General features: G+C 45.7%; 1 protein-coding gene across 5 annotated transcripts in view; it reads right to left on the reverse strand.

Moving 5' to 3' along the window:
• POU2F1 (POU class 2 homeobox 1) overlaps positions 1–22061 on the reverse strand; it is a 124561-nt gene that overhangs the window by 7250 nt on the left and 95250 nt on the right. For all 5 annotated transcript variants that reach the window (XM_070397304.1, XM_070397305.1, XM_070397303.1 and 2 more), the window contains exons 7-15: positions 21475–21601; positions 20217–20311; positions 14952–15125; positions 8530–8671; positions 6985–7130; positions 5922–6101; positions 4666–4771; positions 1930–2275; positions 1180–1268 (exon numbers count right to left, since the gene is read on the reverse strand). In XM_070397304.1, coding sequence (XP_070253405.1) covers positions 1180–1268; positions 1930–2275; positions 4666–4771; positions 5922–6101; positions 6985–7130; positions 8530–8671; positions 14952–15125; positions 20217–20311; positions 21475–21601 — 1405 coding nt within the window. The remainder of the gene's footprint in view (positions 1–1179; positions 1269–1929; positions 2276–4665; positions 4772–5921; positions 6102–6984; positions 7131–8529; positions 8672–14951; positions 15126–20216; positions 20312–21474; positions 21602–22061) is intronic.

Below are 22061 nucleotides of genomic sequence, written 5' to 3' on the forward strand. Positions count from 1 at the left end.
CCTGACCCATAAAACCACATGCAGATTAGAAGGTTTCTCTAGGCTTTAAGACTTTGGTTGATTTCTTATGTAACATGTAAAGACAGCTGGAGGGACTGAGGGATCGTCCCTGACTTGGACCCCATCACACAATGAGCACACACGGGGAGACTTGGTGCGGCTCGAAGTTTTCTGAGATTCCAGGCTTAGGGCCATGGACTGGTTCTAGATCTCCTCAGAGAGGTCTTTCCCGCCTGCAGTGTCTGGAGCATCACTACCACCCAAAGACACCTGCTGCCAAGAAAGTGGCTTCTCACAGTCTTATTCCAAAAAGGAGTCCTTGGCTAACAAAAGCTTCACAGAGCTAATCACCGATTCTACACAGCACGGAGGTCAGTGTGAGGCCAGGCAGTCCAGCCCATGTCTGGGACTTGTCAGTGACCAGTGTTTTCTGTGGTACGTACACTGGAGGAATATCACCCACCTGACAGCACCTTTACTCAAGTGGCTAACAGCTTATTTTTGGCCCCAAGAACTCTCACTTAAGCACAAACTATTTTAATTGTAAGAAAAAAACATTCACATTCTTTGATTATACAGGGATGTCTCTCAAGCATCTTCAGACACAAGCCGAGGCACATAAGACACACCCTTCAGTAAACCCTTTGGGATTCAGACGCACTTGAGACTGGTAGCACGCAAAGGTCAAAGGGACCCACTGGCCTTGGGAAAGGCAAGGACGGGGACACCAAAGGAACAAAGGGCAGGCCCAGCAAGGATGCGAAGTGCTCCTGGATTCCCCGATGTGCTCCGAGGGGACTGCTCAGCCGTGCTCTCTTGGGGTGGAGGTGAGGACGGGGGTTTACTTGGTCAGGGTGCCTAGGCATAGGTCTTGGATGACTAAGTCGATAAACTTGTTAGGGAGAAAGTCTGTCCCCAAGTCTATACACATAACAAGGCCAATATCAGCATAAAAGTCCTGATTTCTTACACCAAACTAGTAGGCTTCCTGTTCTAACGCCCAAACCACACCTATACTTCTTCACAAAGCTTTTTTACAAGACATTTTCTTGGTCCTCAAGTTAGTCTACATTATCAATTCAACTGACTCCCCATCACCCTGACCTCTGGCAAAGTAGATTTCCTCCATTAAAAAAAAAAAGAAAAAAAGAGATAAGTAAGGAAAGCAGCTGTACTGACCTTGAATGGTTGCCAGTGTACTGTTGCTCATCAGAGCTGGACTGAGAGCACCGCCCAGGGTCCCTGGGTTGAGACTGAGTAAGGCACCTCTGCAAGTGAAAAGAGCAGACACAGCGGTCAGCGTGACATCACGCCCAAGGGAAAACAGGCCTCGCCGGAGGGGAGGCGATGGAAGCAGCTGCAGCTCTTGTCCTCTCTACAGTCGACAGCCTGAGTCTCTGCTCTCCCTGAAGCTCACTGTGCAAACCAAACAAGACTATGACCACACAGTGTCCAACTCGTAGCCATTCAAACTTGCTCTGCATTATCTCCTTCTCTTTTCTCAAAACAAAACAAATGCCAGAGAAATAAACATATCTATAGAGTAATTCTTACTGCTGCAGCCCCTCCGCACGTTTGAGAGTCAGAAAGAGGTCAGCTGAGAGGCCAGCAGGGAATGAGTGAGATTGAGAGCCGGAAACTGTGGGCTCCCCCTGGCCCAACCCCGAGGCACGGCCAGCGCCTGCTGCTCGTGTCTCACCTAGAAATGAAGGCCTGACTGCTGCCCTTCCAGGGTGTCCAGACACTTAAGTCCGCAATCAGCAAGGTCCTTGAGCTGCTACAGAGCAACCCATTTCAAAGACATTAAGGCTTGAAGAGTTTTATTTTGGATTTTGCGTTGAAGATGAAGATGGAAAGTCTCCCATAGAGTAAGCCCCGGGATGACCTCCTTGTGGACTCTCAGGTGGGAACAGACGAGAAAGCCCTTACCCAGCTGCGAACTGAGACGGTGCCATCAGGCCTGGGCTCAGTCCTGCAGCGGCAGCCATGGCAGCGAGACTCGCGTTCGCCGGCAACTGCGCAGCTCCTTGGAGGGCGGCCGCGGCTGCTGTTTGCAGCCCTGACGCCGTCACCATCACCTGGCTGGTCCCGAGAGGAGAGGGCAGAGGAGTGGAGGTGGTCTGTGTTGTGCTGGTCTCACTAGCACTCGAGGCCTCAGAGGTGGAGGCTGAGGCAGTAGGGGAGGGGCTCAGCGAGGGGGAAGTGACTGCGGAGGAGGCCGGAGGCGCGGTGGAAATCACGGTCGCAGTGTTGTTGGCGGTGGTGTCTGTAGTGCCTGAAAAGAGGGCTGTGTTAGGAAGGAGCTGTGGGGAGCCTGGAGGCGGGTCTCTGTTCAGCCAACTCCAGGAACAACTGACCAATGACTCTACCAGCCAGCACCTCAAAATGGGTACTTTTCACTAACCTCGTTAGTACATCTGTACACATGAACCACAAAAACAAACCCTTTAGAACCTAAGCTTAGAAAATAATGAACTAACCTTCCTAATGCCGCAACCCTTTAATACAGTTCCTCATGTTGTGGTGACCCCCAACCATAAAATTATTTTCGCTGCTACTTCATAACTGTAATTTTGCTACTGTTATGAATCGTAATGTAAATATCTGATATGCTATATGTGTTTTCCGATGGTCGCGACCCACAGGTTGAGAACGGCTAAACTAGAGGGTGTTGGGCTGGAACTGGAGACGAAGTATGGATGCATGGGTTTAATACACGGGACAGCTAGTGAAGATGGATGGTGCAGATGAGTGAATGTACACACACGTGTGTATCTTACACACATTCCCGTGTGTGTGCACACTTATTTCAGTTGAGATGCCCTAGAAGCAACAATGCGTATCAGTGAGTGTATCTAATGCCTCCACCTTGGTTCCAAAGTCCTTTCCTCACTAACTGGAACTCGGAAACCTTGGAGAAATGGCTGCTTCCAGGCCTGGGCAGAGAAACGTGAAGATGAGCCTGAACATCTTGTGCCAAAAAAGAAGGAACCACTTAAAGAAGGACAGGGGAGCCAGCTGAAAGGACTCCCACTGGCCAATCTGGGACAATTTAACCCTGAAATAGGGGTACAATTCTAACCTGTTGGATATAAAAGAATGTCTGAATTCATACTGATACAGACAGATAAAGAGGGAAAAGGCAAAGTTCATCCTTAATTTAATAAATGCGAATAAAAACATTTATTCACTTTACATGCCATGGTTAGGTCACAGAGCCAAAGAGGTACGATGAAGTTAAATACGAGTGCAGAAAAATCAATTTCCCCACCTGGAGGTTAAATCCAAACTGCACCGTGAACCATCAGAAATCCGCCCGTCCAGAGCTTCATACCCATCATCAACCCGGCGAATAATCGCAGAATGCCTCACACATCGTGCCATTAAGAACTGCTGATAACAGCACTGAGTTCATTTTAAATGTATTTGAGAAATCTACTCAAAAGGTGGCATAGGGAAAAATTTAGTCATTCATTTTATAGTGAATGTGTCAGGCACTAAACGAGGCAGAGATTAAAAAAGAAAATCCAGGCCTTTTGAGAAGTACAGTCTATTGGCAAAGAGAGAATAAATTATAAAACTATAATCATTGGTGACACAGGCAGGGGACAGAAAGTTCTGCAGGGGAGCTCAACACTACTTCCAGGCGGAATGGACACCTGACCCGGAGCAGCCCTGCCACCATCAGAAACGTGCAGGCAGCTGGCCGACACCTGAGGCTGCACCTGCTCACAGGCCCGCCAGCCTCTGTGGGCCAAGGCCAGTGGAGACAAGGGTCACACTGGAAAGTGCCTTCTACAAAGCGAAGGGGCATCTGATCTGATGTTGTCTTGATGCAAAAAGCTGTAGATAGTCAAGGTTTTTAAGAAGAGCTACTTGAAAAAAAGTGTGTGTTTTGAGAGATAATCCTGGGAGTAATGGAGAAGACAGAGTAAGGTGAAAAAGAACAAAAAAGATGAAATCTTTGTGTGAAAGTATTATTTCTGACAAAATTAATTGTGCCTGATTTTTCTTGGAGTTCGGGTTTTCACATATAACTTTAAAAAAAGCAATACCTTCCTAGAGCTGTAATTCACAGCTTAATGGCAGATTCTCACAGGAACCTCTCATGGCTACCAGCTGCCTCACAGCTGCACAGCCTGGCTGCCACATACCGGTATCAGAGAGGTGGTTACCTATACCAGAGAGGTGATTACCTGTACTAGAGAGGTGGTTCCCTGTGCCAGAGAAGTGGGTACCTGTACCAGAGAGGTGGTTCCCTGTGCCAGAGAAGTGGGTACCTGTACTAGAGAGGTGGTTCCCTGTGCCAGAGAAGTGGGTACCTGTACTAGAGAGGTGGGTACCTGTACCAGAGAAGTGGTCACCTGTACCAGAGAAGTGGTCACCTGTATCAGAGAGGTGGGTACCTGTACCAGAGAAGTGGTCACCTGTATCAGAGAGGTGGGTACCTGTACCAGATTACCTGTACCAGAGAAGTGGTCACCTGTACCAGAGAAGTGGTCACCTGTATCAGAGAGGTGGGTACCTGTACCAGAGAAGTGGTCACCTGTATCAGAGAGGTGGGTACCTGTACCAGATTACCTATACCAGAGAAGTGGTCACCTGTACCAGAGAAGTGGTCACCTGTATCAGAGAGGTGGGTACCTGTACCAGAGAAGTGGTTACCTGTAACAGAGAGGTTGGTTACTGCAGCGCTGGTCAGAGGGAGGACGGGGTTGACTGTGAGGGTAGTTGCTGCACTGCTGGTCACAAGGCTTGGCGTGGTTGCCACCTAGAGGTCAGAAATGAAAATATGCAAAAACATTAAAAAATATATAAAAGCCTAAGCGACCGTTACGACCGAATGACCAGAATGACCGGTCGACCAGTCGTTATGACGTGCACTGACCACCAGAGGGCAGGCACTCAATGCAGAAGCTGCCCCCTGGTGGTCAGTGTGCTCCCACAGCCAACCTCCCGCAGCCCCTCCTTCCCCCCCCCCCCCCCCACTGCCAAACTCCTGCGGCCCCTCTCCCCTCCCCCGACTGGTTCCCCCATCGGCCCCAATCAGGGGGCTGGCTGGCCAACCTCTCAGGGTCCCTCCCCTCAGCTGGCCAGCCCTGATAGGCCTTGATCACTGGCCAGGACGAGGGACCCCACCCGTGCACGAATTTGTGCTCTGGGCCTCTAGTTTAAAAATAAAAACTTAAAATTCCATTCATAGACTTATTTTGCCTATAAAAATTTTCAATGCCAGGATAGAATTTAAATATTATAGAATAAAAATAGAATAAAGTAAATGGGCCTGAGAGGAGAAGGTTTTTCATTCCTCCTGGGTCTGCGCTGAGCCCTGGTTCCCCTGGAACTGAGAAATGTGCGCCTGCTGAAAGGCTGCCGTAAAAGGTGGCTCTTTACTCGCCTGACGCATGGCTTTGCCCAGGTTTCACACAGAAATAATTTAAAAACTTCTCAATCTCAGTAATGGTGGGTCAGATGTAATCTAAGTCAGTAGGAAGTATTATGCTAATTGTTCCCTTAGCCTAAATAAGGAAACTATTCCGGAGGACCCGTGAATCGCAGCTTGTTTTATTTTTGACTCTGTGGGGGCAAGAGTGTCTTGGATTTGTTCTTAATGAAATGATGTCATGGAAAGAATGTAAAACCAATTTTTAAAAAACAACAAAATATGCCTACAGTTTTGTAAAAAAAAATACTGTCTTCTTTCTCGTTCAAATAAATCCAAACACAAGTAAACAGTCAGCGGCACAGGACAAAGCTCCCCTGACTGCCTCTCACAGGGGACTGGACCCCCCCACACCCCCCTCCAGCCTTCCCCTAAACCACTGGGTGCTCTCACAGTAAACTCTGTTATGAAATACAATGACTGAACGGGTCCCTTGTAAACTGTGAAATGAGCCCGAGCTCCCCGTTTCCTGCCTTACCAGGGAGGTCGGGCTGGGGAAAATTGCTTTGATAGGCGAGCTGCTGGTCCCACCACTGCTGGGTGGGTTGATCCTTTTTTCCTTCTGGCGGCGGTTACAAAACCAAACTCGAATCACCTCCTTCTCCATGTTGAGCTGCTCAGCAATCATGGTGATTTCTTCCGAGGTAGGCTTTTGATTCTGAAGGGGAAAATCATCTTGTGGAATAACCTTTAGAACTACTGGCACAACCATGCCTTTATATAAACTAACAAACATGGAGGGACAGGCCAGGGAGTAAAGTTGGGATGTCAATGACCAACAGGCCCACCTTAACAAAATGTCTACAGACAAACATTCCAATGAACATAAGTCTATTAAATTTATTCCTGGTAACTTAGAATAAGTTATTCTTGAATGTTTACTTTGGTTGTTGTTGTTAAGCTTGTGGGGCAGGATAGGAAGTGCTTCCCAGATAAAGGGACCTCCCAGATAAAGGGACTCAGTGACTGATCAAGGATTCGGGTCCTAAAGTGGCAGACGCTGGACTCCTGACTCAGTGCTCCTTCCACAGTGCTCAAGCCTCTCTGAATCAGAGTCAGAATTTTGTTGGAAGCTTTGATTGAGATATTTTCTGGTTAAAAAAACAAAAACAAAAAACAAAAAAACACACCCAAAAGCCAAGTGTCTGTTGAATTAACTTGAACTCGATAGGCTGACATTCAAGGCCCTCTGTGTCCTGGTCCCAAACTGCTGGTCTAGGCAGACACTAGAACTCAGCCAAACCGAACCACCGGTGTCTGCGCTGACCCCTTGGTTCCCGTGGATGCCTTTGCTCTCTTCCCTGCGCCTCCCTGTCTGGGGTCCCTGTGCCCCTTGACAGCTGCTGCCTGTCACACGAAGGACTCTGTGGATGTGAGCCTACTGCCTGAGCACCAGGCACGCATAAACGTAAACTGGGTTGTCTTATTTTCTCCACGATGGGATAAGCATCCGTAAGGGCTGTGGCTGACAGACCTAATGTTAGCACCATGCCAACAATCCCACGCCCACGAAAAGTAAAATCCCCACAATCCCCACTCACCTCCAGGAAACTCTTCTCTAAGGCCACACGGATGTTGGTCTCTATGCTGGTGCGTTTCTTCCTCCTACGGTTCAAGCCCTCGATTCCCTGCCCTGGAGAATTCAGGGCACTTGGGCTGGAGAGAGCTGAATCTGACGAGAGGTTCTCTGTAAGAAAGGAGAAAACAGGAGGTCGAAGGAGTTGCACATACTTCACACATGTAGCACGCGTATTAACAACATAACAAAGGCGACCAAGACAGTTTATGCTCCAAGTGCATGAAAAGGTTTCCATAACCCACATGGACATACAGCGCTCCTCACTACTTTAGCTGCGGTCTGAGACTGGTCGGCTGTCTGTCCCCGCTGCCTTCTGACTTGTCTCTGAGAAAGCACAGGGTTACTCTTTCTGCCCTGAGACTCAGCTCTACCTCTTCTGAGTTCTGTCCTTCTGTTTTGGTTTTGCTTGCTTATTTATTTATTTACTAGAGGCCCGGTGCACGAAATACGTGCACAAGTAGAGTCCCTAGGCCTGGCCAGCGATGAAGGCTGGCCCCCTTCCTCGGCTGCTGGCCGGGGCCTTCCTTCATTCTGCACCGTCCCCTGGTGGTCAGCGCATGTCATAGTGTGCAATAGAACTCCCAGTCTCCCGGTTGAAATCCCAAGGGGACAATTTGCATATTAGGCTTTTATATATATAGATTAGCTCTAGGGATAAAAGAAAGCTTATTGAAAATTATTGAACATTTAATATTTATCTCACAAATGACCTCTCATTTTACTAGTATAATCTAGGGCAACACCTCCCCCAAAACCAAACAAGAATGAAATACTTCTAAATTCTTGGTAGTTGAAACAAGCAAGATTCCGTCATTAATAGCTGAATGACCCCGGGCATCTCGGAACCGGCTCTGGGACTCTTTCCACTCCATGCACACGGAGGGAAGGGCAGAGAGGCGGTTCTCACCTGTGGAGCTCAGAAAGGGTCCAGGGCCATGGAATCAGACTATCCAAGGGAGGGGGTCACAGTCTGCCTTTTCCAAAGACCTGGTTTTGCTCCCATCTAAACAGGAACTGCCGTCTAGGGGATCTGCACTTTCCTTGCAGCCCACAGTCTGTGGTTCTGTGACTCAAACTTCAAATTTCCCAAAAGGAAACCTCAGTACAAAACACACAAGTTAACACTGGCCACTCAACTTTTTATGAGTGAACTATGTAGTCGTTTTTAGTAACAAAAGCAGAAATATCATCAAGAACAAATTTACTATAATTCATCAAGGAAGAACTAATAAACTTGTTTTTCAACTTCCTTTTTTCCTCTTCCTTCAACTGCCCCTAACCCTTTGGAAATGTTCCAAAACTAAAAACAATTGTTGACTGTGTGCATTGCAATTACTATTTAAACGAATCTCTGATTTATGGAACCATAACTTATCCCTTGGATCCTCCCAAGACTGGCGCACCTCAAGGCTCTGTAGCGCCAATAATGCAATAAGAAGTCTGAACCCCTTTCTATATGACAGCCCCTGTAAGATTCCCACAGGCAATGAGGCCATTTCTCACCCACCTGCATCATTGAGCCACTTCTCCAAAAGTGGCTTTAATTTGCACATGTTCTTAAAGCTGAGGTTCAAGGCTTCAAAGCGAGAGATGGTAGTTTGGCTGAAGTCATTTCCATACAGTTTACCCATCGCAAGCCCAACATCGCCCTGTACAGAAACACAGAAAGGAGCGGGAGGACGAGCAAGAAGAGAGTCATCTCACCAACAGTGACAGCCTTCCCTCCAAAGGCCCCCGTAGACGAAGGCTCGACAATGAGCCCCTTCGTAGGGTGCCACAAAAACACCCACCCCCTAAGCTGGGCCCAGCGCTCCAGTGAAGAGTTAGGTCCCAATCTTATAACAATCAAAACTGTCCCACATTCTCTCCATTTTGAATCTCTTCTTGCCACCTTATATAATAGTTAAGATTATCAAATATTTATACTAAGTCTCAAAAGATGGTGCTAATATTCTAAACCAGCCCCTTAATTCATGTAACCAAAGTGGTTTCAGTAATCCTACAGAGTTAACACAAGTAACCGCCTCGATAACCTCAGGATTTATGAACTAACTGTTTCCATAAATGACTTTAAAATCTAGAAATGCTCCCTTACTTCTTCTCCCCCCTGTAAATTATTTCTGGAAGCATTGAAAAAATCTATTTTCCACCCTTAGTTTGGATTTCAAAGTTGGTTATAAAAAACAGGTATTCTAAAGGACTACTTTTATAACTGCTAGAGAGAAAGAAATTCACAGTGGAGAGGTATGACCCATTTAGTCAAACTTTCATGGGCACTGAGACTTGGTCCTCTTAAAGCAATGGAACAATGACCCCTGAATATATTACACAGATGTCTTTCTCCTAAGCCTATCACCCCTGAATGTACACAGTGCTTTCCTTCCAGCCAAATGAATCGCCTTTAAAGCTGGAAAAAGCTACATCTTCAGTTTTTGTTCAGGTAACAGAGGCTCCTAGAGTTTAAATGATTCGCCCTCTCATTCCATTAGTTTAGTGACAGGGCAGAAAGACCCTTCTGGGAAGTGCTGTAGAGCTCATTCCATCGTGGGACACAAGGGATAGCACAGGCCCAGCCACCGCCAGCAGGGACTGTGAATGGGGATTAGTCCAGTTTTTTGATTCCCCTACATTCCATCCTTGGACACTACACTGTTTATTCGCACCTGTGCTAGGTGATGGTGGCTATTTAAATGGAAATTATTCAAAACAAGTAAATTAAAACTCCAGTTCCTCAGCTCCCCTAGCCAGCCTGCTGCTCAGCAGTAGCCACACAGGCATAGTGGCTGTCCTACACCGACAGTGCCACTGACTGCTCTGGACATCTGTCTCCAGGACAGAAGTGACTGCTTAGTGATTTCCGTCCAGTTACAGCAAACAGAGAACCAGGATAGTGCGAGTGGCATAAATGCTAAATCTATCTGTAGACAGATGTCTATCTGGATCGATATCTCTGTACATTTAGTCAATCACAAACATTCACTAAGTGCCTACTAGATGTCTGATAGTAAACTAGGCTGTGTGTCTTGGTCACCTTACTTGTTTAAATTACAGCCTGCTAGAGAGTTGGACCAACCCAACCTTACAATTCTTTGCATATGGGGCCTGCTCTAGCAGTTAAGATGGCAATAACTGTTTCTGACATTGTAACTCACAGCTCACTAGAAGTTTTTTCACAAACTTCTATAATATCTATGAAAAGTAACAATATTGACAAGTAAACAAAAACTAAAGTACCTATTCAAAAATCACATCATAATAAGAATAAATGCCTTAAGTTGGTGGCTATGCCATCAACTAAGTAAAACTATGGCAATAAATTACAAATTGACTTAATTGAGATGTATAATACAGTCTTACTTCACATTTAAATTATTTAATTGGATAAAAGCAATAGGTCCTCCCTTAGTTAATATACTAATGTTCATTAATTTGAGGTACTGTGGCTTGGTGCTTTTGTAACTCAAAACCATTGGGGTTATCCCTCACAGAAGTAAATGTTTGAAGCAGCTGACTCATACATAATCTATATTATATCCCTTTGATATTTTTTAAAAAGCAAAGGGAAAAGGAACAAAGATTGGGATTAGGAAATAATGAATGTGTCACGTGTGAGAAAAGTGTCACACCATGGCCTCCTAATTATGAAATGACATCTACAGTAACCCTTTCATAACCAATGATGTAGTCAGAAACAGCTAATAACATGGAGATTTCTCAAAGCAGAGGGATTTTTTTTTTGTCTTAACTAATCATTTGAAATCTGTGTGTGTATAAATAAACTGGATACAAAGTAACCTTTGAATAACTACAACTGAGGTACATGCCTTAAACACAAAGGCTGATTTCCCCATCCTGCACCAGTAAGATGTGCTTTAATCTAAATAGTCAAGGTCTGTGAAATATAGGCACTGCTATATCAGAGTCATTTTGAAAAATAAGGCACAGTTGTGTCAAATAATAGGATAAAACCATAAGCAGAACACCAGACCACAGGGAAACTCTTCGATATGTAAGAGAGAGAGGCACACACCCACACAACACTGGCACTATGTTGGGTCAAGTGCCACAGAAAGGCAAACCACTATCTATCCGGGTAAAAGTTAAAGATTTTAAAAAGCCTTAACATCCTTGGCATATCGCTTAGGCAACTGTTTCCTAGGGAACCTAAGAGTATGCTGTGCTAATAGCTTAAAGCTGAAACTCTGAGGATTAGTCCAAACTGACACATATTTAAGCACAGTAATGTACTCCGCTCAATCTAGCTGTATCTTTTGTTTTCTTTTTAAGAATAAGCCAGATCATTCAATGTTTCAATCTTTCTTAATTGCAATTTGTTTCCTCACAATTGAAACTCCTCACAAATACATAACTGCATTATCTCTAACAATATAGCTATTGAAAAAATCATTTTATGTTCCTAATATATAATTAGTTTCTTTGAGCAAAAATAAACTACCAAAGATATTAGAAATACAAGTCTGTTCATAAAAACACCAGGACACATGCAGGGATGTCACCCTGGTGTCCGACCTGCCTGAGCAGGTGGTACATTACTGTTCTTCCGACACAAAGGATATGGGACAGTACGTAAGTGGTGGCTCAGATTTCAAATAGCAATTATATTCTCTGGAAAGAAAACATTAGGTTTTTCCTGATTCCATAAAAACACCCAATCCAATCTATACTTCAGTAATTTTTTTCATCTAATGATCTTCTATTATCTATATACTAGAGGCTCAGTGCACAAAATTCATGCATGGGTAGGGTCCCTAGCAGCTGCCAGCAGCCAGCCAGGGTCTCCCTTCCCCTGGCTGCCTGCCCCATCGCCAAATCTCACCATGTTCCGCACCACCCCCTGGTCGTCAGCGCACGTGTAACTCCCTGTCAGTCAAACTCCCGCCTGTAGGGACAATTTGCATATTAGCCTTTTATTATACACTAGAGGCCGGGTGCACAAAAATTTGTGCACTGGCGGGGGAGGGGGGGGGTCCCCCAGCCCGGCCTGTGCCCTCTCCCAGTCTGGGACCCCTTGGGAGATAACGACCTGCTGGCTTAGGCCTGCTCCGGGGTGGCAGAGGGCAGGCCCAATCCCTAGGTGCAGTCCCTGGTCAGGCTCAGAGCAAGGCCGACTGAGGAGTTGGGGCACCGCCCCCTGTCATGCACAGAGCAGGGCGGATTGGGAGGTTGTGATGCCACCCTCAGTCACGCTCAGGGTAGGGCCGATTGGGGGGTTGGGGCACCGCCCCCTGTCACACTCAAGGCAGGGTCGATGGGGAGGTTGCGGCGCCACCCCCTGTCACGCACAGAGCAGGCCCAATCGGGGTTGGGGCGCTGCCCCCTGTCACTCACAGAGCAGGGCCAATCAGGGGGTTGGGGCGCTGCCCCCTGTCACTCACAGAGCAGGGCCAATCAGGGGGTTGGGGCGCTGCCCCCTGTCACTCACAGAGCAGGGCCCATCAGGGGGTTGTGGAGCTCCCCCCTATCACACACAGAGCAGGGCCGATCAGGGGGTTGGGGCGCTGCCCCCTGTCACACACAGAGCAGGGCCCATCAGGGGGTTGAGGAGCTCCCCCCTGTCACTCACAGAGTAGGGCCGATAGGGGAGTTGGGGCACCGCCCCCTGTCACACACAGAGCAGGGCGGATCAGGAGGTTGGGGCGCTACACCATGTCACATTCAGGGCAGGGCCAATGGAGAGGTTATGGCTCTACCCTGTCACACACAGAGCAGGGCCCGTGTGGGGCGGGGGGGGGAAGGGGTTGGGGCGCCGCACCCTGTCACACAGAGCTGCAGGGCGATCAGGGGGTTGGGGAGCTCCCCCCTATCAGGCACAGAGCAGGGCTGATCAGGGGGTTGGGGCACCTTCCCCTGTCACGAACAGAGCAGGGTGGATAGGGAGGTTGTGGCCCCGCCCCCTGTCACACACAGAGCTGCAGGGTGATCAGGGGGTTTGGGCGCTGCCCCCTGTCACGCTGATCCCGGTGCCGGGAGCCTCGCTGCTCTGCTGATCCGGTGCCGGGAGGCATATTACCCTTTTACTATATAGAATAGAGGCCTGGTGCATGGGTGGGGGCCGGCTGGTTTGCCCTGAAGGGTGTCCTGGATCAGGGTGGGGGTCCCCACTGGGGTGCCTGACCAGTCTGGGTGAGGGGCTGAGGGCCGTTTTCAGGCTGGCGGGTCACTGAAGCTCCCAACCGCTCATTTTTTTCTTTTTTTTTTTTTTCTATTCTGAGCCAGCTTTAGCTCTGAGGCCTTGCTGCTGAAAACATTGATACAATGTTGCGGTCAGGCTGGCTGAAGCCTGTCAGCCGGTTTCTGGAGTTTTGTTTAGCTTCTATATTTGCAACATAGTTGCTTAGAGTTGCAGCTGAGAGGCCGGCAAGTGAGGCGGGGAACGTTGGAGTCCGCAGTCACTGGAGCAAGCAAGCCTCCCTGTTCGCTTCAGTGCATGGCTGCTGGCCGCCATCTTGGCTGACAGTTAATTTGCATAAGGATATGCTGATTAGCCAATGGGAAGGGTAGCGGTCGTACGCTAATTAGCATGTTTCTCTTTTATTAGTGTAGACTAGAGGCCCGTTGCACAAAATGCGTGCACTGGGGAGGTGGGTGGGTCCCTCAGCGAAAGGGTGCAGGCCAGGCCAAGGGATCCCACCAGTGCATGATTGGGGCCGGGGAGGGACGCAGGAGGGCTCCAGGGCGTGTCCAGCCCATCTCACTCAGTCCCAATTGGCCGGACCCCAGCAGCAAGCTAACCTACTGGTTGGAGCTTCTACCCCCTGGTGGTCAGTGCACGTCATTGTGAGTGGTTGAGCAGTCTTTGCATATCATTAGCATATTACGCTTTGATTGGTTGAATGGACAACTGGACACTTAAGCATATTAAGCTTTTATTATATAGGAGGTTATAAAAGCCTAAGTGACTGTTTGACCGGTAGCTATGACATGCAATGACCACCAGGGGACAGATGCTCAAAGCAGGAGCTGCTGAGCAACAGCAACTTTGCAGAGTGCCCGCTCGCACTCTGGGACTCCTCAGAGGATGTCGGACTACCGGTTTCAGCCTGATCCCTGCAGGCCAGGCCAAGGGACCCCACCTGCCGGAAGGACCCCGCTCACTCCGCAGATGCCCTTTGAACCCCGGTGCCGTCCCAGGTGGGGGCAGCTGGGGAGGAACCACGGGAGACTGGTTCTAGGGTGTATCCGGCCAATCTTGTTCAGTCCCACCCCACCAGCCACCTTCTAATTAATTTCTTTTCAATGTGTACGAATCTGTGCACCGAGCCTCTAGTTTTATATAAATGCCATTCAATTTCCTTCCACTCCAGTGTCACTTACACAGTGAATGAGAGGAATTAAAGCAGTGCCTATAGGCCAAGCCTCCTGCCAAACCACTGGTCATATTCTACTCTAAATGCTCTGCTACCTGGCATTAAAAAAACTTAATTTGGATTTTTCATCTTTGACAGATTCTTACTTAATTTGTTTCAGTTTAGGCTTATTTTGTACATGTGCGCACACACATGTGTGTGTGCATGCAAGCACATGTCTCCACCCCCTACAAAAAACTATTTCAAACAAGCCTTTCAAATGTTCCCCTGTCAACTACTCTGAGAGACTTGCAATCTTGACTCTCTTTACCTCACATATATAGCACTAAGGTCTAGAACCAGATGTTCTTCAAATAACAAAACCCTCAGTATAGTCATACCATCCCCTAACACAATCTTTTAATTTCTCAGCACTATTAGTATAAGTATAATCTCAGAGGCCTGTGTTCTGAGAGAGTCTTAAAGGTTTTAACCTAGCATTAAATCATAAGTTTATAACCAAATATATATACAATAGTCTAATCTTATAGATGCAGGAAAACTAATGGACACATAAAGCAGGCTGAGTAGGGAAATCCAAGTTCAGGGCGGGCTCATCTACCTGAGTGAATCCAAGTTTGATTCGTCTTTGTTTGAAGGTCTTGGCAAACTGCTCAAGCTCCTCAAGGTCACTGGGCTCCTCCAAGCTGGGAGTGTCGATTCGCTTTGGTGTTGCCTGGCTCTGTGGAAGTGTCTGAATTGGGGTTGCAGCTATTGTGCGTGTTGGGGTTGCTGGCTGTTAGAGAAGGAGAAGAAGAACAGACATACAAAAAGGTGTTTAGGCTGCAACTGGACTGTGCAGCAAGTAAACAAACTAAGGAAATAGCTGTATTGGGGGAGGATTATGGAGACCCTGCAACAGGTAGTTTTGTGGAGAAAAGCAGAATGTGAAATCATGTACCCCAGAATCACAGATAAGGTTAAAATGTAAGCACGAGTAAAGAACTTGTCTACCTAAAAATGAAACCCAGTATATTCGGGTTTTCAAATAGTCTGAATACATGTATTTTATGCCTTTTCGTAGATTAGTCTCATTTTTTAGATTCTACTTAATAAACATACCACTTAAACTATAAGTCTCAAAACAGCAGGGACTAATCTATCTTGTTTATCACTATCTTGTATATCTCCAACTTGTGACACAATATTATAAAAATATTACTATAAGGTTATTAAAAGTATTTTAAGAAAAGCAAACCACCTACAGTTTAAATAACTTAATAGCTTCATTTGTGTATATTTCCTCCAATTTTCCACAGATCTACATTTCTTTTCTTTATTATCCTGTTTTTCCCCCATTGATTTTTAGAGAGTGGAAGGAGGGGTGAGTGAGAGAAACATTGATGAGAGAGACACATCGATTGGTTGCCCCCTCACGCCTGCCCATGCGCCCCTTCCGGGACCAGGGATCAAACCCACAACCCAGGTATGAGCCCTTGACTGGGAATCAAACCCATAACCCTTCAGTGCCTATAGACGCTCCAACCACTGTTCAGTGGTCAGGGCAATTACGTTTTTTTATTCCTATGGTTTTTCAGTTTTCCTAATTATCATTTTCAAAGGCTGACGGAAGCAATACGATCATAATTTATTTAACAATTTCTTCATTGCTGGACACTTCTTTGTTTTCATTACCACAGGTGACACCACAACAAATGGTTCTGCATGTAGTTCTTTTCCCACCTCTGGAATTAGTTCTCTAAGGTAAATTCATGAAGCACTTCTGTAACCAGATAAAGGGCAGCCGGAGACAATGGCATCGCTTCTGATCCACAGCAGCATGTCGGTTCTCACCATCCAATCTCTCCCCAAAATCTGTCAGCAGTTTTCAAAATGTTTGCTAATTCACTGTTGCCCTAATTCGTATTTCTCTTATTACATAAAGTCAAAATTTCCCCATGTGTGAATTATTATCTGTATCTCCTTTGATGTGAATTAGTTTTACATCTGAACCCATTTGTATAAAGTATTAATGTTCTTCTCATTCTTATCCTTAAAGAACTCATCAAATGTTATAGATTGTGTTGCATTAATGCAAATTTTTCCTATCTGTTTTTCCTTTTATTTTTCAACGTACCTAACTTTTAAATTATCAAAAGAAAAAAAAGGGGGGGGGGGGGGAAACTCTTTTCTTTTCTAATATCATGTGTTGCTTCAAACCTGAAAAAGCTTTCATTTATTTCTAACTTGGATAAATTTTTTAAATATTCTACCTGCTTCTTCTATGTATTTTAAAATATTTAATTACTAAAATCCATCTAAAGCTTACTTGGGGACATGAGGGTATAATCTTTCCTTTTTGTAGAAGAAATATAAAATGTCCTTATTATGAAAACACAAGCGCAAGGAGACGCCCTTCTGAGTATCACTATGACAGACAGGTGCTGCCGTGAGTGCATCTCCATCGCTCAGCTGACCCTTCCTGTGAATGGTGCCTGGGTTGAGAGATCGCAGGCCAAGATCACACACCACGTCTGTGGCTGTGAGTTTTGCTCTTGTAGTTGAAATGGGTCATATACCCTTACTTAGACCTCATTAGTAATATACTCTCTCCAACTGAACTCACTAGCCCAGAAAACTAGACAATAGGACTCCACAGGCCTGCAGCTGGGTAAGCACCTCTCTGTCCTGTGCAGTGAAGACAACACTCATTTCTGACATGGTGACACTAGTAATTTTTAACCTGGCCATTGGGGAGGTGCCCAAAATAGCACCAACCACACCAGACACCTAACATGGCTGTACACTTCCCAGTCTCAACTGTCAGACTATTACTTCACCTCCAGGCTCGAAGTAGCATTGCTCTCAAATAATAAAGGACTAAGCATCACTTGGGTCACCTTAGGTGGAGTGGTTATAGAGGTGTTGCTCCAGCCCCAGCAGCCTGAGGCCGGGCTGGCCCAGACTTCAAGGACAGAGTGGAATCCAGTGAGCAGGGGCAGGATAACACAACGCCACCATGTGCAGAGCAGGTGGGCCAGGAAGGAGTCACTTAGGTAAGGTCTTCTCAAAACTCCACCCTTACTTTTCTATTCCGCATATTCACAATAAAATGTGCCGTTTAGTGTGCAGTTTGAAGTGTTTTGACAATCACATAACTGCTACAAGTGATTCAGGATATTTCCATCACCCTCAAAGTTCCCGTGCACCCTGTGCTGTCCGACCCCACCCAGGGCCCCCGCCCTGGCGACCACTGATAGGACTTATACAAATGGAATGGCTCAGCAGGCGTCCTTCATGCCTGGCTTCTGGCACTTGAGCAGTGCTTTTGAAATTCACACATGGGCTTCGCTGCATCAGAGCACATCTCTTGCTACTGCTGAGCAGCATCTGCCGCGTGGCTATGCCAAATGATACACTATCTATTCACCAGCTGATGGGCATCTCGGTTGTTTCCAGTTTGGAGTGACTATGAATAAAAGTGCTTCGAACATTCATATACAGCGTTTGGAAGAACTGCTAGGTCAGAAGGCATATAGATAGTTAACTTGATAAGAAATTACCAAGCTGTTTCCTAAAGCATCTGTACTGTTTTGCAACCCTACTAGCTGTATGCAAGCTCTAGTTGCTTCACCTTCTCGCCACCCTGGTTACTGTCAGTCTTTTTCATCCTGCCCATTCTGGCGGGTAGTTGGTGATATTAGCATTCCCTCAGGACTCATGATTTGGGGCACCTCTTCATATGCTTCCTGGGCATTCACATACCTTCTTCAGTGAAGGATCTTCAAATATTTTGCATGCAATCCCTTTTTGGAACATCAGGTTGTCTCATGACTGAGTTGTATGAGCTCTTTATATATCCTGGGAACAAGTCTTTTATCAGATATTAGTAGCCCTGCGCACAAATCCATGCGCCAGTAGCTTGCTGCCGCCCTCCTGTAGCTCCCCCTGTCCCCCATAGCTTGCTGCCCTGTCCCTTCCTGTATGTAGCTCTCCGCAGCCCACTTGTAGCTCGCTGTCCCACCCTCCTGCTGATCCGTGATCCAGTCATTACGCTGTCGGTTGTTATATAACAACATTATGCATATTATATCTTTATTATATAGGGTAAGTTTTAATAATGTTTTCTTCCAGCCTGTGGCTTTTCTTTTACCAGAAGCTTTTACTTTTTACAAAATCCATCAACTTTTTTCTTTGATGGTTAGGACTCTTTAATACCATTTAAGAAATCATTACTGTGCCCAAGGACACAAAGACTATCCCTGAGTTTACTTCTAGAAGTTTATGTCTACAACCCACTTCAAATTCACCTCCACACAGCAGGAGAACCAGGACCAAGGCCCTGTCTTCACTGTGCATGGCCCACTGGACAGTGCCACTTGTTGAGAGACTTTTCTTTCCCTGGAAGCCTCTGGCACCTTCGTGGGCAGTCAGCTGCCCACAGATGTGTGGCCCCACTGGACCTTTGCTCTTCCCATTTCTATCCATGTGTCAGTCTTACATTGTCTTCATTACTGTAGTTTACAGTAATTCTTGACATCAGGCAGCCTTTCAACTTTCTTACTTTTCAAAATTGCCTGGCTATTCTATGTCGCCCACAATTCCATATATGTTGGTTAGAAATGGCATGTAAATTTCTAAGAAAGCCATCTGGGTACTGGTGGCATTGTGTGGGAGCCATAGATCAATCTGGAGGGAGCTCACATTTGAACAAACCAAGCCTTCTGCTTCATGAACATGTTAGGTCTCACCATCAATTTAGGTCTTCTTTAAATTCACTCAGCAATATTTTATAGTTTTCAATGTAAAGGTCTTGCAAATGTTTGTTAAATTTATCCGTAGGCACTATAAATACTTTTTTTTCTTAATTTCAACTTCCAAATGATCATTGTGATTGGGAGTACAGATTTTTTGTGTATCAACTTTGTATCCTACACACTTGCTAAAATCACCTATTAATTTCAGCAGCGTTTTTGTGGCTGCCTTGGAATTTTCTGCACAGGCAACCATTCATCTACCAATCAAGGCATTTTTCTTTCTTCTTTCTAATCTGTGTCCTTTATTTCTTTTTCTTGTCGTATTGTACTGCTAGAGCCTTCAGTACAATGCTGAGGAGTAAGTATTCGGCTTTATGATGCTGAGTTTTTGGTGGATACTTTTTACAGGTTAAGAAAGTTACCCTTTATCCTTATTTGCAAGAGTTTTTATCATAAATAGATGTTGAATTTTGTCAAATCTGATAATGTGTGAAAACTTCCATGAGTACAGAGTCAGAGGTAGAATGGGCCCCAGGTCAGCAGTTCAGAGCGTCACTTAATTTACAGATGGGCCAATGACACGTTCAGTCACAGCTGAACTGGTCTAATGCTCTCGCCTCTCAGTGTCTAGACTGGTGCGTTTTTAGAGCTACACTCTGGTAGAAATGAGCTGAAGCAACACCTGAAAGTTGAGAGGAGAGAAGACACAGGAGTCAGGGCCTCTATGCAGCTCCCGAGAAAGGGCCAACCAAGGGCGCTCGGGCCTTTGCTAAGGCACCAGGCCTCTAGTTCAAGGCAAGCTCTACTGCAGTGCTGGGGTAGGGTGGTCAAACAACCAGAACTCATTACTCACTTGCCACTAAGACTGTCATTCTTTATGAACATACGTGAAAAAAAGGACTCCTTGAAGATTTTTAAAGACTACATCAATTTGGCAGTGGTGCTTTATCGAGCTGATAAGCCCAGCTTTGAATTTTTGGTCAGTTTTTGAATACTAGGATTTTTAAAATTAGGATGTGTGTGTGTGTGTGTGTGTGTGTGTGTGTGTGTGTGTGTTTAATTCAACAAAGTCCAAAAGTCCCTTAAAACAACAGGACAAGAAAAAGGAACCCCCATGGGAGAAGGCTGACCTGGGAGGTGAGGGTGATGCTTGGCTGCGACTGTAGGAGGTTGGCTTGGCTTTGCTGAGGTAGTTGCGTTAAAAGATTTTGCGCTTGCAGGAGACCTGTTAAAACACAACACATTATGCCAGGAACATCAGGACTACTTTGAACTCAGCAAAAAGAATATGACCGTGAGATGGAAATTTCCAACTGATCTCCTGATAGTCTTATTGGTCTTACTAAAGTTCAATCTTGCTAATGTGACTTGGGCAAGGAGATATGAAACATTAGACTAAGATGGCATGTCTTTAGTGTAACCTGAATAACCCTCTAATTGGCCAGTTCTTTACTTTCGGGTGGAATGGATGAAAGTGAAGTAGTATAAATGGAAGCAGATTGACATTCCCAAGAGCTCAATCTCTCACCCAGAATCCTTCACCAACAACCAGAGAATTGTCTAGTTCATGAAGGGAGCAGACTACCCTTTAAATGTAACAGGCATTTACATAACAAAAGGTTCTGGAGTGAATGGTCAAGAAAAAAGGCTAAGCAACAGCAATGATGAGGAACCACCCACCCAGACACCCTCTGCACTGATGCCATTAACCAGCTTTACAAACACGATGAACTTGATTGTTGATACAATATTCACCACTAAACAGTGGTGAAGACAGTTTTTATCATTTACAAATTGTGCACACCTTCTAATATAACACCCTCTCCTTCTCAAACCTTAAAAGAAACCAAATGATTGTTAGAAGCATATACTTGAATGCTTGGCCTACATTCTTTGAATACACTTCCAGGAAAAACTACCAAAACACCAGAAGCAATTTATCCAATTTATGTTCAGCACATTGAGAGATTTCATTTAGACTTTTGGCCAAACTCTTGGTTCCTCCTTGGTGATTACAGAAATGATGGCAGGGAAAGATGACCTTCAATATTGTGGTACGCGTGAAAAAAATATTCTTCTTAACATGAATACTGAGTTCAAAGGTCAATAAAATTTAAGGAGAACATTGTTCTAATGCAGGGGTCCTCAAACTTTTTAAACAGGGGGCCAGTTCACTGTCCCTCAGACCGTTGGAGGGCCGGACTATAGTTTAAAAAAAAACTAGTCGGCTGCTAAGCAACAGGCAGCGGTGGCAAAAACACCCGGCGGGCCAGATAAATGTTTTCGGCGGGCCGCGTGTGGCCCACGGGCCATAGTTTGAGGACCCCTGTTCTAATGGGCAGTTTCAGGGCTGCTTGCCCTGCAAGTGGACGGCTGTGATGGGCTCACCCTGCTGGCCCTGGGGCGTCTGTGAGATGATGAACTGTGCTGGCTGCAGGTTGGTGGTTGGATGTACCAGCACGAACTGTTGCAGGTTGAGATTCTGCTGCTGAAGTTGCTGTAGTTGTTGCAGATCCTAAAGCATTAGAATTAAAACATGGTTGGAGAGGGAGATAAAAGTTTGCTTATTCGTAACATTCTCAGATGAGGCGTTCTGTCCCAACCCAATCAGGCAACACTTCTCACTCATGCATGACGCATGCTCCAGTGCGTCCACAATGCGGGAGAAGAAACGGAGCTCCTACAAGGACTATATTTGTTGGCAGATGTTGTGTCATGACTTATGATGAGCCTAATTTTCAATGGTTATTTCCAATTCCCACAATAAATGGTTAAAGGTGTGTTTTAACATGTAGAGACCAATATGGGTTTTAAAAATCAAATGGAGTTTAAAAATCAAATGAGAAAAGAATTTGAGTTTTTAAATAGTTAACTGATTTTTTCTCTGAAGTAAAAATTGAGAGTGCTATCTGAATTTGCATAAACAAATTTAAAAATCTATAGTGATTTATGAAATTTGGCACCAGCTCATTGAA

Source organism: Myotis yumanensis, unplaced genomic scaffold (assembly GCF_028538775.1).
Source record: "Myotis yumanensis isolate MYYU_CA2020_CCGP unplaced genomic scaffold, mMyoYum1.0.hap1 SCAF_17, whole genome shotgun sequence".
Lineage (NCBI taxonomy): Eukaryota > Metazoa > Chordata > Mammalia > Chiroptera > Vespertilionidae > Myotis > Myotis yumanensis.